Here is a 17,643-nt window from a genome sequence, read left to right on the forward strand (position 1 = left end):
ACTCTAGTTGGATGATGATAGGTTCTGTAAAAGTTAGAGCACTGACTGGCTTTTTAGGCAGGTGAAGCCAGTTTGTGCCCCTGCCTCACAAATAAGTTGCCCTATGCTGGCAAGTGAAGCAAGTAGAGAGGTAGGTATTTGTGTGTCATACTGCCATTTCGTTATTGCAACAATATGGTCCCTGTGCAGGAGATTCCTGGAGGATGATGTTAACACTAATTTGCCATTTTACAAAATGTTTTCTAATTTGCCTGAAACATTTTGTAATTTTTAAATAACACATTATGCAATACTTTATTTATTTATTCGACATGTGGAATATGTCTTCATGTTTATAATGGGGTGTTTGTTCTTTCCCACATCATGTCTGAAATATATATTTACAGTTACCTGAAATTGTTTGTCAACACTATTGTGGCCTTTGTATTGGGCACTGGGCCTGTTGTATTAAAGCTCTCGAAGGCTGTAGAAAATACACTTTCATCAGTAAGGCTGGGTGATCCAGCAAATCTGGAATGGATCTGGTCTAGGATTGAAAACATTTGCCAACAAATAGCATATGACTTTTAAGAAAACCATTCCCATTTTCTCTTTTCTTTTTATACATGTAGTTTACAACTACTACAAGTATCCGTGTACATCCTTCTCATCTCAGACATTTAAAGTTACACACATATATATATATATATATATATATATATTTATATATATGTAAAATGGAACCATCGCAGCCCAGAAAATAATTGCAGCCTGTTGCAATAAGCCCATACCTACAGATCGCTCATAGAAAAAAGCAATGTCCTGAAGACCCAAAGAATGGCATTTTTTTAGTAGTTTAATTAGTAGTTAAGTGATATAAATATATCCAATGGTAACAAATAAAAACGAGAGGAAAGAAAAACAAAAGCACTTGCCAGTAAGTAGTTATAACATATTCTACAATGTTACTCTCACCAGGGGGATTGAAAGAAGTGACAGCTCTCATCCATGCTGGCCCCTAAAACACACACAGTAAAACAAAGCCCACCCACCGTCAAACTCACATAATCACGGTTAGGCACAAAAATGTAGCCGCCTTTTAAATGTGGAGCCCTGCCTTTAGGATCGTGATGTGCAAACACACAGAAACATCTGTTCCGGGGGAGCTTGTAACATGCAGGACAGAAGAATAGTGACTGTGAGACACGTCAGCTGAGTGTGAAGTAGATACAGCTTGGCAAAGGCTCATCAAGAGGGGGCCAGGCAGGTTAAAACCTGGTTACCTTTTCCTAACACAGCTGTGACAAGTATGCTGCTACTGAGAAGAATCAGTGTAGGAAGCTCATAGAAAGCACAAAGAATTTAGCACTGGGGTGCGAGAGGGCCAAGGGTCTGTTCAGAGTCTGTGAAGTACAGGGATTATCATAGTGCTGAGCAGAGAGTACACAAAACTCTTTTCAGTTGGGTTGGCAGTGAGCACATTCACATTGTGCCTCCTTCTTCATCAATCTTCCGTCTATATAATATGAGTGGAACAATGTGCACACTTAGTGTGGAGAAAAAGTACCTCTTGTCTGGGCATGAACGAAGTTGTGCAATCTCCACAATCTACAGATGGATGCTGTTAAACTTTCATGATCTGTTGTCCAAGACTAAAGGATTTGGAAATGTTTCAAGCAATGGAGAAAAAGTTACAGTAAACCAACTCATAGACATAAAAATCTCCTAATCTGGACATTTAAGATTGGTATAAGATCTCATGTCTTTAGGGGTTGGCAGACGTCCATTGGCCAATGGAAGAGCCATTGACCAGCCTGTAAACTCCACGACAAGCCTTGGAGTTTTGTCATTAGGCTTTGGGTTTATGTTAATAGCATCAGTTTACCTTCAGTTCAAGAAGCCTATGATCTGGTTCTGAATTCATTAACAGATGCAGTTGACCTAGTTCATGTGGATTTTTGCACTCTTATAAAATTCTATGCAAACAAAATCACTTTGACATGGGCCCCAAGGCTAGCTGATGTGATGGTGGTCAATGCTTTTTTACTGTACATAAACTTTATAATGTCTTGGCATTATATTCTTCAGTGGCACAAGATTATATTTTAGAGTTGTCACCATTGGTTGAAAAATATAGAAAGCATAGTCAATGCAGTGAGTTTGTCTTTGGCTGTTACCCTAAGACACAGCAGCCTTGGTAAACAATAATTAGGCAGGAATTGGCTAAAGTTGATATTTACATGAATGACATCCTTAAGAGTTCTAATGGGCTTCAACAACAATAAAGGGCTTGTAGACACTCAATTTGGTTAAAGTGGGGGCCAAACATGCTGCCTAGCCTTGGGCCCTAAATTTGTTTTTTTTCAACCGGTAAACATATGGTAATAGGGTAGATGGATACGCACAGTGAGTGGCAGTGTGTCATTGGAGGTATTTTGTCCTCTTTTCTGCCTCTCATAGGAACTTAGCCCTGAGAGTACACTACAGCCAGAGAGCATTTGGGGATAATCTAGTGGTGAAACAGATCTGCTCTAGTTAGTCTGTCCCCACTCTGCATTTCCATGTTGAGTGGCTGTCCTTGCAGACACAGCTGACATAAGGGTGACAACTCTTCCCAGAATTCAAAAGTAGAATGTTAGCATTGTCACCAACTCAAGCTAAAGTTAAATAAAGAGCTTGGAACTTCTTTTTTTTTTTTTGTTTCCTAACATATCTATATACCTATATCTTTAGCTCTAATTACGGGAAAAATAAAATTCTTATAAAAAGAATTATAAACCACATGCATATATGTAGCTTATTGTTAGACAGCACTTACTACAATACAATCACCAAACAATAAAACAGTGTTATTTTCTTTGTTCGGCCTAAGAGAAGTGTATAGAATCTATTATATGAAGAATTTTCTTAAACCTAACATCTGTCAACACTTTTTACTTTGCTTAGTAAACATTTAGCAGAATTAACTGTTGTTTCTTTAAGCCACAGATCCCGGCTGAAGCTTTCTGCTTTTTATGAATACATATTCCTTTTCTAATCTGTAAGTGAGCAGTTTGCTATGGAGAGGCTGTTGTATACTTTGAAATACTATGTAAATATGCTTTTTTAATTCTGGATGAAGTCTACGATTGCTAGACCTAATTTGTTTGTGCTTTCGGTCTTACTAAATATTAGTCTTGACTTTACAGCTATTTCCCTCTGCCAGACACTCGCTTTGTGTCTGAAAATATCCCACAACAATCGCCTCCCCGACCATTTCCCTCTGCAGAGTTTACCCAAGTATACTCCGTATATTTTGTTACTGATAAATCAATAGTACTGTGTTGTAATGTGTAAACTTCCAGCTGTAAACGACTTATAAGCAAACTCTAACCACGGGTCTAACTTGTCACCCCTGATCCTGTTGGCTTATAAAATATTTGGCTTGTTTTGAATACAGTCTGCTTATGTCAGAGTTCAGAAGAAGAAGAAGCAGAAAATATAGTCACATTGTCCCCATACCTTACCTATGATGACAGCACATATGACAGCTGACGGAGGATTACAGAAAAACCACCTTCGCATTTATCTAGTCTGTTATATTTACATTCCCAAGGTTGCATTTCTTGGGATATATAATGTACACAAATTATTGGATATTCTAGTACAACAATATTGGAAGCTGTAAGTTTTTTTATTACCAAGGCCGATGCATTTTGCAGTTTCCCACTATGACACTTCATCGAGGCCTAAGTATTATGTGATTTGTGTATTAATTTAAACTTTCCTTTTTGGCTACTTTGAGCTCCTTCAATTAGATGCCTAATATCCAAGCTCAAAGAAAGGGGATTTACTGAGCTCTCTGAAATGTGTTGGTTGTTGTATTTCGTTATCTCATTTACAATGAAAATTTTTCTTGGACTTTTTATGCATTTTCTTTGCTGATTTGAGGTTTTGTTGCTGTCGTTGTTTCATTGGGGCAATTTCACACCACTTCCTGCCCTCAAAATCAATTAAAGCTCAATTTATTGTGGGAGGAACAGAACCTTTATCGGATTTCTACTGATAGGGACATTTCCCCTGACATCCTGTTGTTTTTTTAGGACTAAAAGTAATGGGAAATCTCCCCAATGGGTCACAAACAACGGGAAAAAAATATTAGTAATACTAAACTGACGAGATTTTAACATTGCCTACACTATCCAAAGTAGAAAGTTTGGGCCGTAGATACACTTTAAATCTGATAATCTCCTAATCCACTCGACATGTTGCTTTTTTATTTCAATGGTACAAACTGTGCAGAAACAATAATAGTGAATAAAGACAGTGTGGATGGATTATAAGAAATAAATTAGTATTATTGTTTATTAAAGCTCAACATCATAGGCCTGTGTATTGATTGCCTAGGGTACATGCACACAGAGGTATGAATGCTGAATATGGAGCTCTATCATAACATTTTGATGTGGTCCACAAAGACGTAATGAGCTCCCTTAATGCATTATATTTACATGCACAGAAAGGTGTTTATACAGTTCTTATTATATCTTAACCCATAAATGAAAATAAAATATAATAAAGCTAACCATTGCTGCATTAGCTTTTTCAGGCCTTTTTGCCTGGTAATCCTGTAATACTAAACTCCTGTCCCTTCATGTCTATACTTAGTTCTCCATTGTATCCATTTGGGCAGCCATGGTTGTGATTTAAACATTTCAGCTAATGTGTATCTCTATTACAAAGCAGATTGACAGTGCTAGTAGTTTCAACAATAAATTGAGGTTATGCTTTCAATTCAGTTCACCAAGTCACAGCATTTCTGGCATTCTCTGTATTTCCTGCAATTGTTCTTAGCCTGCAAACCATTGCAGCCGCCATATCTGAGCAATGCTAAGCAACAATTTGGTAAATTTGTGTTATAGAGATTGAATACGCTTCACTATTAAAGCAACATTGCAAATAATGTATGAAGAGCACAGTACGTAAATCTTACCTATGAAGCTAAAACTTTTTGCCAGCTGTAGTATATGCTGGGTACAAGAAAAGCAATGAATGGTCTGTCTTGCACTTACAACATGTGGTGCAGAATTGAAAGCAAAATGTTCTCCAAAGCCAAACATATCTGTCATTTTCCCTTTGTTTAGACACTATTTATTAGTATTATTATTATATTAAGAACTGAAAAAAAAAATAACTGCACCCAAAGCAAAACTTCATATATACTGTTTGAATAAGCAAAATTAAAACTTAAAAGTTGAAGAAATATTCAATTTATATAGAACAACTTGCATGTGTTGAAATAATGGATTATAGACACAGACACAGAATAAGCACTGAAGGAATTTGCAGTGAAGCATAACAGAGATTAGGAACGGCAAAAGTCATAGTTTAACAAAAAGAAAGTTTTTTGGATGGAGCACAGTAAGGTTTAATAGTTTGTATTTTTTTATGCCCGGGTGCATTTTTGATGCCTTTTCTATACATGAAATGTTGGTGCATGCAGCGGCATGTGGTGCTCCTGTTCAACTTTCAATAGTAGTTTGACTTTAAGAAAACTTATCCGTTCAGAGATGAAGGAAGTCTTCTAAATCTGTGCAGAACTTGGCAGACTTCTCTGACTTTAAGATGACTGTGATCTTTACAACATTTGTGTTTGTGAAATGTAATTTAACCTTATTGCTTAACGTTGAGATTGTTTAGCTGTCATATATAATTTTTTTTTAGTTCAGAAAGAAAAAATGGTCTTTTATATTTGGTGTACAGGTGTGTTCAGCAAAGTGGTGCAAATGTTGGTGAATTCTGGGACTCACAACAGCCAATCAGGAACCACTTCTTTCTTTGAATCTTCTGAACTGAAATATGGTTATTGATTCTTTACATCAAGTCTTCAGGACTTTATTTAAATCAGTTGAATCAAAATAGTTTTAATATATTATGTTTAAATAAATTCTATAACAAAAACAAATGTAAAAATGTATGAAGATAAATATCTGTATAGGGCTTTAGAGGTCATGTCAGGATTTTCCCATTGAGATATTTTTCTCACTTCCTATCACCATAGACACAACAGGCAGTAAAAATAGTGGTAAAATGAGAGTGAATATCTCTTATAGTTGTCATCAGAAAAGGTGTCCTTATTGGAAGATACACCTACTCCTGCCCTACCTATGACTGAAAACTTTTGGATTTACTTTTTCTTTAGTTGACAATGGTTTCCAGCACAAATAGTAAGGTTGAATCTTCTCAACCTGAGCAAGGTGGGAATGTGGGGGAATAATGGTAATAGTCTTAAATTGGAACAAGTAGATAAAATAATTAAATAAATGAGTAAAGGAAATGTGTTGGGTATTTTCCTGATCTATAATTTAGGCCCAATGTGTTTTACCTGGTATTTATCTGTAACCTAACATTTCTTACTGCTGAAAAGTAGATAATATGTGGCAGCAGGTGGAACAGCAAACAGACAAGCCTTCAGTCAGGGCCTTGCTCTTGGAACATTTCACCATTCCAGTGGTAGACCCATGCAGCCCATTAGATGCATGTGAAGTGACAGATATAAAAATCGCTAGTGGTTATTGGCCTGGTTAGCCCTGTTTAGATTCAGCATCAGGTCCAGCCATTGCAAGTGCTTGTTTTCACACGTTGATATTTTCCAGGATAAGGGAAAATCTTTGCGGCTAATGGAAACCTTTTTTTCCAAAGAAAATAGAACAAGGCCTTCACTGCATCTATTCGTTGGCTGTGTCAGGGAGAAACGATTGAGCATGTCCTGGCTTGTATGAACAGTGGCAGATGACTTTCACCTTTAAATCCTGGCCTCTCTAACATGGAATCCAATTGTTTAAATATACAAACATATACATTGGTTGGACACAAGTATTGACAATTACCATGTTACCAACATGCCTAAAGATTTAAAGAATTTCTCAAAAGCAACTGAATTAATTTAACTAAGCTCAAGACAGGAACTCAGGGGTTGCTGTACCTGTTACTTTCTCCTGAGCGGGTCAGAAAAGTCAGAAGTTATCTTCTGGACGCCTGGTAGTGAGTTCTACAGCACTGAAGCAAGAAGGCCAGTATGCCAGAAAAATACCATGTGACTGTCAAGATTTTGACCATGTTAATTTAAAAAAGGCAACTGCGCATATAAATGTATAGCTAGCACAGAAAAGTTGCACATAGGAAGGGCAATCAATACACAAAACAATGCACAGATTCTCCATCACACACAGCCATTCCTCCCAAGTATGAAAGAGTTCCTCAAGCTATGGCTGTTTAACCTTCCATCTGATGGTGCGTGCATCACTTTGTAAAGACAGAAGCCTAACTCTAGGAGTCCTTTTGGCTGTCTGTAGAGGTGGCATTTAGAACATCACTGTGAGAGTTATTCTTCCAAATGACCGCCCATGTATGAGATATGTTTCCTACTGACCTTTAGTGAATGGGTTTACCAAGTCGTGGAAAAATGTTTTTAATGTTCCTCTTGGGTTGAAAAGTTAAGAAAGATTGCTCCAGCTGCTCAGCCTTTTTAAAATATTTTAATTTTTGGGTAAAACATCAATTGACTAATCTCCCCTGTAAGGTTTAAACCATGGCCAACATTGGAACCCACCAAAAATTGTAATTAAAAATGTAAATAAAAAATCCAAAGAAGATTATTTGAAGGCCCCCTGCAGCCCCACATTAGCTATTGACATGTACAATGGAGTGGGACCAATAGTTTTTTGTTAACTCTAAACTGACTATGGACAATTTAAGATGCCTTAGTTTCCTGCCATTTGTATAAGCAAATGTAGTTTAGAGGCTTGACATGTTTACTCAACCTCAACCTAAATATTCTCTAATAATATTAGGATTGTATTGTGTTTGTGTGCACTAAAATTAGTAGCAATATAAATAATATATGACATTAAAAAAATCAGTTTCAACCATTTTATCGTACAGTATCATTGCTTTTAGTTTTTTTAAAATCAGACCTATAATATGCATTAATTAAAAAAAATTTTTGTGCCTATTTTTTCTCAATCTTATGTCTTGTTGACCACATAGGAAGTTAGAGAAAAATCTTGCTAACAGTTACAGAGACCGCGATGAGAACCCAAAGAGACGCACTATCTCTCCCATACTCCAAATGTCCAAGGGTTGAAAAAAATTGGCCAAAATAAATCCTCAATGATAGAAATGGCTCTACCTTGTTTAATTGTATTGTATTAAATCATCCTAGTCATAGTGGTCTACTTATAAATCAGCATTGTTCACCAAACTGATAGTGATCACTTCTTCAGAGAATGTTTGGTGAATGTCAGATTCACTGCTTTATAAACAGACCCCATAGTGCTGCAAACAAAAGAAATGCACCTGTTCATAGTGATCAGCAGATAATCAGGTTTGGGGTTACCTAAATGGCATTTACATACAGTGAAATCTGGACAATACCTGTTGTGCCCCTGTATATTCAGGGAGGATATGAAGGACATTCATTTACTTATTGTACAGTGGAAGATAAGCCCGGAGATGAAAGGGACCACTTAAAAGCAATCAGTGTGACACCTTTACAGGCTCATAGACAAAAAATTGTGTAACTTCTTTCATCCTAATTAAAACAAGAGCAAACTGTTTTGTGCTTTTCACACAGAGCCTGTGGTGTCTTCTCATTTGCATGTGATCTGTGCCGGGCTAAATATTTGTATAAACTGTTACAGCTAGAGGCATGTACAGTTTAATATCTATGAAAATCGTTCATTTAGCCCATGGGTTCTCTTCATTTTTAGGAGATATTGTTGTGTTTACTCCTCTGGAAAAAAAAAAATATATTACAAAAAAGTTTTAAAAGAATTGCTATTGTAAGTGCTCTGCAGTAAAGATAAAATCATAGAGTGAATTAGAACGGGATTTACGTTTGTAATTACACATTTATTTATCATTTGGCCACTTTGGGGTTTGAAATCTTATTTATGTATCTAAACCCAAGTAGAAATGTAATATGTTGCGGTTTACCAGTCTTTAGATGTGGTAGCTGTGTAAGTCTTATTTTCTCTGCCGTTTTCCGCCTTTGATTTCTTCCTCGGATTCTGACAGTGATACTTCAGTGTCCTTCAGTGATAATGCTCACTGTACTCTGTCCATTGAGTTTTGCTGCCCCAGGGCTGGAAATGTTTTAGGACTACAGACCTCCTCCACTTCATAATATGGAGTAAGGTGTTTTGTACTCCACAGAGGTAACTCAAAGTAATGTCAGTTCGAAGAGTGCAGCCCTTCTCAATCAGATATAACAAAACATTTTTAAGAATATGTAAACAGACCAAAAGGGACTCTGTAAGATAAGTTCATTGTTGGGGTTTACATATACTTTAAAGTGTTAATGCAGAACAAGTGAACAGGCTCTCTTTATTAGGTCTGAATGTGTCAAAGAATCAGCATTTTAGGGATGCCAGCCATGTCAAAAGATTCACGCAGTAGAAGTGGAACAAAACCTAGCAGATACTCGCCTGTCTCCATTCCATCCACCTTCTTCTCTTCTGCATTCCAATCTTTTTCAATCTTATATGGCCAGGCCGGGATGATGTAACTAACGCACTGGTGTGCAGAAGTTCACTTAGTCCTGGCACCAGCAGTGGAAGCCGGGATGTACCGGGTATCTTGTCAACCATCGTTCACCAGTTGGGACGATGATCAGGCAGGTAAGAATACTTACTGCAGTAGGGAACATTGCCTGTTACTTTTTTACAGTAAAGCCCTGCCTGATGCTAAATTTTTAAACTTTACTCTCATTTTATTGGTGCCAGCACCTGCAGCTCTATATAATACTACTATACGCTATAATATATTCTATACACTATAATACACTTTCATATTCTTTAATATACATTAATTCTCTTTAATGTACTTCTGGGCACTATAATGAACTTCAATGCCTATATAATAATTTTATATTTTATATCATACTTCTGTACCCTTTATCATAGTAATATATAATCTATATATAGTCATATGTTACCATTTATAGCATTGTATTGGAAACATCAGGAAAGTGGCAAACGCATTTTTTTCAGAAATGTAATTTTTAGCCACTAGTTTTGTCCAGAGTTCCTGCTTGAAAGTAAACCTTTTATGGGGGAAATATGACAGCTACCACAACTGACTTCCCCAGTCTGCACTAGGTAGAGAAACAGGATTGGGCATTATTCTGATAATACAGCCAGCTGTTTTAAAATACAGTTGGGTTAATTATTATGCGCAAGGCACACTTTATACAGCTTTTTGGATAAAACATATATGCCTATTTTAGAAGGGGTCATACACTTGACATATTAATAATACTTTTATCTCATTGACCAGATTAGAACAAAAAGAACATTTTGTTTTATAAAATGCCATCATGTGCAAAAGCGTATCTTTGTTATGCCACTTGCTGCACATATATCCTCCCGTAACCCGGACTCTTCTTAATGGCCTGAGGCGATGCTATGTATTTCCATTAACCACAGTGAAAGTGACTCAACCGGTTTTAAGAAATGCTATGCCTAAGTGCTCATCTCCCCCATGTTTTACCAAATGCTAATAGATATATCACCTGCCAGGGAGCATGACTTCATTTAGACCACATTATAACAATTGATTACTTTATCAGAAGAAGCACTAGGGCTTATAGCAACCAATGCTTTTTAGTTGTTGTCTTTGGTGGTAGCAATCAGCATTCATCTTGCCCACTACAACACAGTTCAAGTAAATATATTGGGATTTGTTAACACAACATGACAATATGTGTGAAAGCTTATGGTATATGCATTACTATTCTAAGACTCGATTATTTTTTAACAAGCATTCAACTTTTAGATGGCTGCAGGAAGTAAAAACAAGAGCATGTAGGACCACTCAGGTTTCCCTTAATCTCTTATCAGTTGAAGTGTATGCTAACCTTAAACGAAAAGATTGAAGACCACTTCATCCCCTCTGTATTCTCAGCATTCTCTAGGGGTCTATTCAGACCTTGGTGTTCTGTTTTTTTGCATGTGTGTTGAATCTAGGCCATCTATTCCAATAAATGGAGTGGCAACACATCAAAATCCCCCCCGCCCCCAAAAAAACAAACAAACATACATCATGTTTTGCAAATCAGTGCACCACAGCACCGGAAAGATGTAAATTGGCCCTAAGGGATGTTGTAAAAACTTAAGATACCTTGGCAGACCCTACCAATCTTCCTATGATACAATGCCTTCCTGTGTGTTACGGAACACAGAAACAGATCCATCCTAGTGTAGCCAGTTTGCATACATGTAGTCCAAATATCAGATTACCGATTAGGTTGTCATTGTTTTGGCAAGCAGTTAAAAATGAAAATCAAAAAAAAAAGGTCATATTCTTTCTTTAGTAGCATACTTATGAAACACTACAGTGGCAAAACAAAACTAAAGCTAAAGTCTAAACTATTAACACTGTAAGGATTAAATGTTCATGCAGCCTAGAGTAAATGAATAACATGTAATACTTACCTTCTTATCCCTTCCCATCAGGTGACATTTTTCCCACCAGTTCTCAGGGTTGGGTTTGGACCCTCGCTGTTCCCAAATAAAATTAGAACTGCTGGTCCTGTATTGAACATGATACCTTTAGAAAGCCTGCAAAAAATGAAGTGGCAACAAAAGGCAATGTGCATTGTGTACCCTGGAATGTGGAACCGACACACTCCATACTAGTAAATGTTATTGAGAGTCTTGTGCTTCCCTACTTCTGTCCTACGTTAACAATGTGAACATCTACACATGATGACACTCACTTCATGGCAGTACAATGTTTGTGCAAAATAAAGACAGTCATTGGGAAATAAGGAGGCCGTCATTGATGTCCTCATCTTCTGAAAATCTAGCCATCTAGATTTCAGACATATACATACAATATATTACAAAATGCTAGTTGCAGTGTTTTTCTTTTATGAACTTTATCTGGTATTCACATGTAATCTGCTTTAATTACAAAAATGTAATTAGTAAGAGTCAGGTCCCTAGCTGACCTACCTCTCTTTGTGCAACACTCTTGTTCTAAAGGTGCGTACACACTTCCAATTTTTATCGTTCAAAACGAACGACAAACGAACGACGAACGATCGATTGGGCAAAAATCGTTCGTAAAAAAAGTAACCAACGACGCCGACGAACGAGGAAAGTCGTTGGAAACGAACGACCGGACCGGCGGATCGGATTGGACGACGATCGTTGAACATCGTTCGTGTGTACGATCGTTCGTTGATCGTCCATGGTCTGAGCATGCGTAATGAACGAACGTTCGTTCACTTTCCTGTCGTGCACATAGTTCCTCTATCGCTCAAACGATCGTATCTATTGTGTGTACAATATCTACGAACGATCGTGTCGTTATCTCTATGTGCAGGATCGGTGCTATACGATCGTTCATATATATCGTGCAGGAACGTTCGTCGTTCGTTTTCCAACGATAATAATTGGAAGTGTGTACGTAGCTTTAGAATGTCTAGTTACTATCTGTGCTGGCTCAACTTTTCTGCCCTTCCTCTTATCTCCCAACATAACTTTAAACCTTATCTGTTTGATGTTCAGAAGTTGAGAAATATTCAAACTACGATTTTAACATCTCCCAATTTATCTCTTTACAGGTTGGAGAGACTGGTTGAAGTATTACGGAAAAAAGTTGGAGCTGGAAATGTTCGTACTGTCATTTGAAAGCCATCCCTTAATATATGGTAACCCAGCTAGGAGAAAGTTACACTGCCAGATAAATAAATGTTGTATAAAAACTTTCCAAATGTGAAGTAATGAGTAAACGGGAGGATTTATTTTACACAATTAAGTTTACAAATAAGGTTTTTTTAAAAAAATCACCAATGCTGCTCCAGGGTTATGAAAAAGGGGATGGAAGGTCTTTTGAAGATCCTCTGTTCTTGTACACTGACTAAACACTGACAATACACACATCACTATGGTATAATCTCAGGTAAACTTGTTGCTTATCTATATCTCTTGTTTGCAGCCATAGAGATACTAGCCTAATCAGAGTCTTCCATCTCTGGGATTTTGATAGCACCCTAAGTATTTTTCTGTTTATAGACATTTATAGGGAATTGAAGAAGGCTCATCTTGTTTGGAGCAGAGGCCAGCTCTGTTCTAGAAGGGGTGCAACATTTAAGCATTTAGTGAGGGTTTTGAAGGAAATCCGACCCTGATATTTACCCATTTTTATACCATTGAGTATTCATAGAATCTATTCTGCAGGTTTTAGATTAAACAATACAATTGAACCTATTATAGAAGACTGGGATTTACGTCTTCACACAAATTCCTTATGTCATTGTTACTATACACATGTGCAAAAATCCTACATGAGAGACTGTTACTGTATACTTGTGCAATTTTTTGGATTCAGTTTTTTGGATTCCAAAGAATTGTGTACCAATATATTGTTTGTGCCAATATGTACAAGTGTACCAATATATTGTATGCATTTTTTCACAAATACAAAAATCAAATATGAGTTGAACTTTAAAAAAAAGGTAAGAGGAAGTGTTTATAAATGTGATATTTTATATAGAGTAATGTTGCAGTTGTGGCTGATGAGTACAACTAGAGGAAAGAGAACTGAAGGCTTCTTACTGTACACTGTACAGAGAGCCAGTCTATGTTCACCTTGCAGGGCCTGTTGCCATTAATGTGTATTTCCATTCAGGAATATGTACAGTAATTCGACATACTAGACATACTAGGTGCACCGGGTTGCTATTCAGGTGTTCAGTGCCATAGATAAGTTCACCAACTGCGAAAATAAAATATATAAGCACTGAATATCATTGCAAGATACTAGTACTGCCTGGGGCTTCAATAGGACTAGCTTGGTTTGAGCAAACAGTCAAATTAAAAAGCACCAAAAGGGCTAAATAACCAGGAAAATGTTATTTTGAAACATTTATTGCTGCATTAGGTATGTTATTAAATTATAAATATGTGTGGTTTGAGAAAAAGTTTCATTTTTTTGCTATTCAATGTTTCAGAGTTGTATAAATGTCAAGCTGGCTGAGTAGAATTAAAGATATTTTGGGAGCAAAAACAATTCACGTGTATTTTTGGTCTGATTTTTCTTTAAACATTTACTTGTCTTTGGCTCTGAAGAATCTCATAATAATAGATAATACAATATTTGTTTAATGTATGAAATAAAGATTTATTCCTATCAACAGGTTTAATAAAAAATAAATAGTGGAAGCCCAGCCTCCAAATACTTAATCCCAATGCCACTTGCACCTGAAAAAAACAGGCCTGTATGGGACCAATAGCACAACAATTTTCACTAAGTACCATCCCAAATCAGAGCTGTTCCATCAATCTTGAAATGTTTGATGAGGTTTTCAGTTATCCAGTTAGAACTTTACTTAGGATTCACCATTATTATGGAGGGATTCCGCCTGCTGCTTGTGTTATAGCATACAGCAATGGAAGTACCTTTCAGGCTAAGAATCATTTTATTGCTGATCCGTTTGTAATCTACCAAAAGAAAATATGTATGAACACTTACATGAAATCATTTACTAACAAAGATGGCTGAGGTATCACACATCTTTCTAGGGAGCAAAGTTTTGGCCAGGTTGAATATTTTTGTCTGAAGACAGTTCCCCTGAAGTTAGAAGAATGGTGCAGATACACTAGCATACCTTTATTGACTTGCCAAGCTCCATAGTCTGTGTTTCCCAACCAGGGTTCCTGCTGAGGTTACTAGGAGTTCCAATATCCCTGGAAACAAAATGTTGACAGATAGGCATCGATCAGACAGGTAAGGATTCCTATTGCAGAAGGGACTTTTTCAGTCCTTTTCTGCAATAAGGATTTGCCTGATGCTACATTTTTAAAGTTTAACCGAAATTCCCCTAATAATTTATTATACACACATTTAGTACACACATCAGATGATACTCGTCTGTTAATCACCTAATATCAGACGAGAATCTGGCATGTGTACAGAGCTCGTCTTTCATGAATCCATCCTGGGTGATCCACAAACAACGAATGATCATAATGAAAATTAAGGGGAGAGAGCACAGCGGGGAGCTGCTCTGTCGTTCTCCCCCTTCCCTCTTCACAGAGCAGAACGGCGTTGTATGTACTGAGCTCGTTCATTCATCGTTCAGTCTTTTTGCACGTGTGTACACAGCCTTACTCTTGTGCAAACAATGACATTCAAAAAGTTATTGTATGAGATCTTCAGAAGGTATTTTTTGGTACAGTGGGTTGGTAGCCAACTCTGTGAACAAACCTTATGGTCTTAAGCTATCTACTGTCCAGTATCAGCAGTTCTTTTCAATCTTAGCAAAGAATTTGCTAAGTTAACTTCAATATAGGTGCATGGCCCATGTATTTTATTTTTTTGTGCTGTATGTTCTTTTAAGCCCTATATATCTTTAGCAGAATTACTTCAATTGTGAGAGAACAATGGTGTCGCTGATGTGAGTCTGCCATTCATTTTAGTGCAGATTTTTGAAATCTTTACGCCAATAAAAACATTAAGAAGCTTTTTAAGTGTGCAAACAACTCTTTTAGGTGGCTCATTGTCCTTGTTTTTTGGTTGGGTGTGTAAAGTGTTGACCTTTTTTATTATCTTTTTTTTTCCTCCTAAACCTTTCATAGAGTAGAAGATTTATGGCTTCTTAAGTTGTGACCTTAACCCTCTAACCTTCTGATACCTGGATTACCTGTGTCCTAGAAACCAGTCCACAAGGAACCCTGACCATTAGACTGCACTAAAGAGACATGCTGCCATTGCTGAATACTGCTGATTACAAAGCCACATTCTTTAATCATTTCTTTTATCTATGGTGAGACAAATTCTGTTTACTCCCAGCATTTCATACCAGTTAATGCTGCTAATAAATTCTAGGTAAAGTGGATGTGTCATCTATGCCAAGGACGGTGCCTAGTTTATTTGAAAAGCTAAATGGATCCTGAAAATGCTTAAGAAAAATATATTTTTAATGAGCTATTCATACCAGCATCTGCCACGTCCATCTTTGCTATTTTTTGCAATCATTTTTTAGCAGTTTAACTGCTCACATTCATCAGGCCATGGTTGGAGGAGAGGTCCTCATTCATGTAGCATGCTGTGGGGGTCTATGGGTGAGAAATCTACTTGGGTTCCTTGAGCAATGAGCAATTTGTGACTCTCGGGTCACTTTAAGTGACACCAATGATTTTGTTGGATGACATTCTTCCCGCTGGAAGCAATGTAAGAGGCATTCTTCCTCTTGATCACCACTATAATATATTGTGAGTTGTGGGCATAGTTTTTATAGGGGTTTCCTAATAAATGATAGTTATATCAAGGGGTTCCCGTTTTTTTACAAAGATTGAGATATACAGCTCTGGAAAAAAAGGTACAGGAGTACATAGCTCTCTTTATTTGTAAAAAAGGGGGCTAAATAAGTCTTTATTATATCTAACACATTTACGGATCTATTGAGGTCCAAATAGGACTTTTTGATGATGATCGATGCAGTGCTGGCTGCTTCACATTAAAGGGGCGTCCAGATTCCCAACCTGCAACCCCCCCCCCCCCCAACACAGAGATTACATTGTTGGGTTGAAACCTTTTAACCCCAGCTGGGGGGGAATGACCCTTGTCACCATTGAGAGAAAGCAGGGGTATTTTTTTTTACTAAAAGGGAATGGGCTGCATGTTTTTGCCCCCTTTCTTTTTTGGCAAACCAAATTCAAGAGGACCTTTTATGGTTAGGACAGGTGGCATACATGTTCGATGACCTATTTCCTATCTAGATCCTATTGAAGAGAGGACTGCCCCCCAAAAGGCTTTAGGCATTAAAAACACCAACAAATCTCTGTAAACTCCTACAAAAGCCAAGTGTTTTTCTTAAACAATTACCTAGGGACAGTAGGTGCCTGGGATCGTTAAAACGCCACAATTACTTTACCCCAAGTTAGAACATACCCTTGTACAATTAATATTTTACAATGTTCTGTACAACATAACAAGTCTTCACTTTTTGAGTTTTGTTCCACTAATATTTCAGCGTATAACTCTATGGTCTAATTGGAAAATGTTTTACCTTTTGACTTTTTCCTAAACTCCCTGTGATCTTTTAACTATCATGTTTTTAGAGATGCCCCATTAACTTTATACAAAGGATACATAAGGCTAAATAGCACTGCTGTATCATTATCCACTTGAGCTGTTATAAACCAATACAATAAACAAGCCTTGCACCACAGTAAATCTATTCATATTAGCCACATCTTGGGAACCGTTTCCTTTATCACCCTTTGTAGGGAAGAAGCATTATCACACCTGACCTTGCTAAGTGAGTATCATTTCTAGAAATCATTTACCGGAGCCACAATAGCTTGAGCTTCACACATTGCACATGTATTTTATTTTATCTAAGAGTGCTTTTAGAGTTTTCTGTTTAACTGTTATCAAACACTGCCTGGAAGAAGATTATTTTATATGATGTATTGTCTCATGAAATCTGATCTTTATGTTAAGGTCAATAAACAAGCTTTCCTGAATACTTTGATATGGCTATTTAGTGTGAAGATATTTTGCAGGTACAAAATGGAAAAGATACGATTTGTGATCCCATGCATACAGACATCCTGTAAAAAATGAAGGTTGATACCCAAAATTCAGTCCTGACTCACTTATCATATGCAC

General features: G+C 37.0%; 1 protein-coding gene across 4 annotated transcripts in view; it reads left to right on the forward strand.

Moving 5' to 3' along the window:
• Positions 1-14,037, forward strand: part of MIPOL1 (mirror-image polydactyly 1) — a 213,822-nt gene extending 199,785 nt beyond the window's left edge. For all 4 annotated transcript variants that reach the window (XM_072427689.1, XM_072427692.1, XM_072427691.1 and 1 more), the window contains one exon: positions 12,590-14,037. In XM_072427689.1, coding sequence (XP_072283790.1) covers positions 12,590-12,656 — 67 coding nt within the window. In that variant the 3' untranslated portion in view covers positions 12,657-14,037. The remainder of the gene's footprint in view (positions 1-12,589) is intronic.
• The last annotated feature ends 3,606 nt before the right edge of the window (positions 14,038-17,643 follow it).

This window comes from Pyxicephalus adspersus, chromosome 12 (genome assembly GCF_032062135.1).
Source record: "Pyxicephalus adspersus chromosome 12, UCB_Pads_2.0, whole genome shotgun sequence".
Classification (NCBI taxonomy): domain Eukaryota; kingdom Metazoa; phylum Chordata; class Amphibia; order Anura; family Pyxicephalidae; genus Pyxicephalus; species Pyxicephalus adspersus.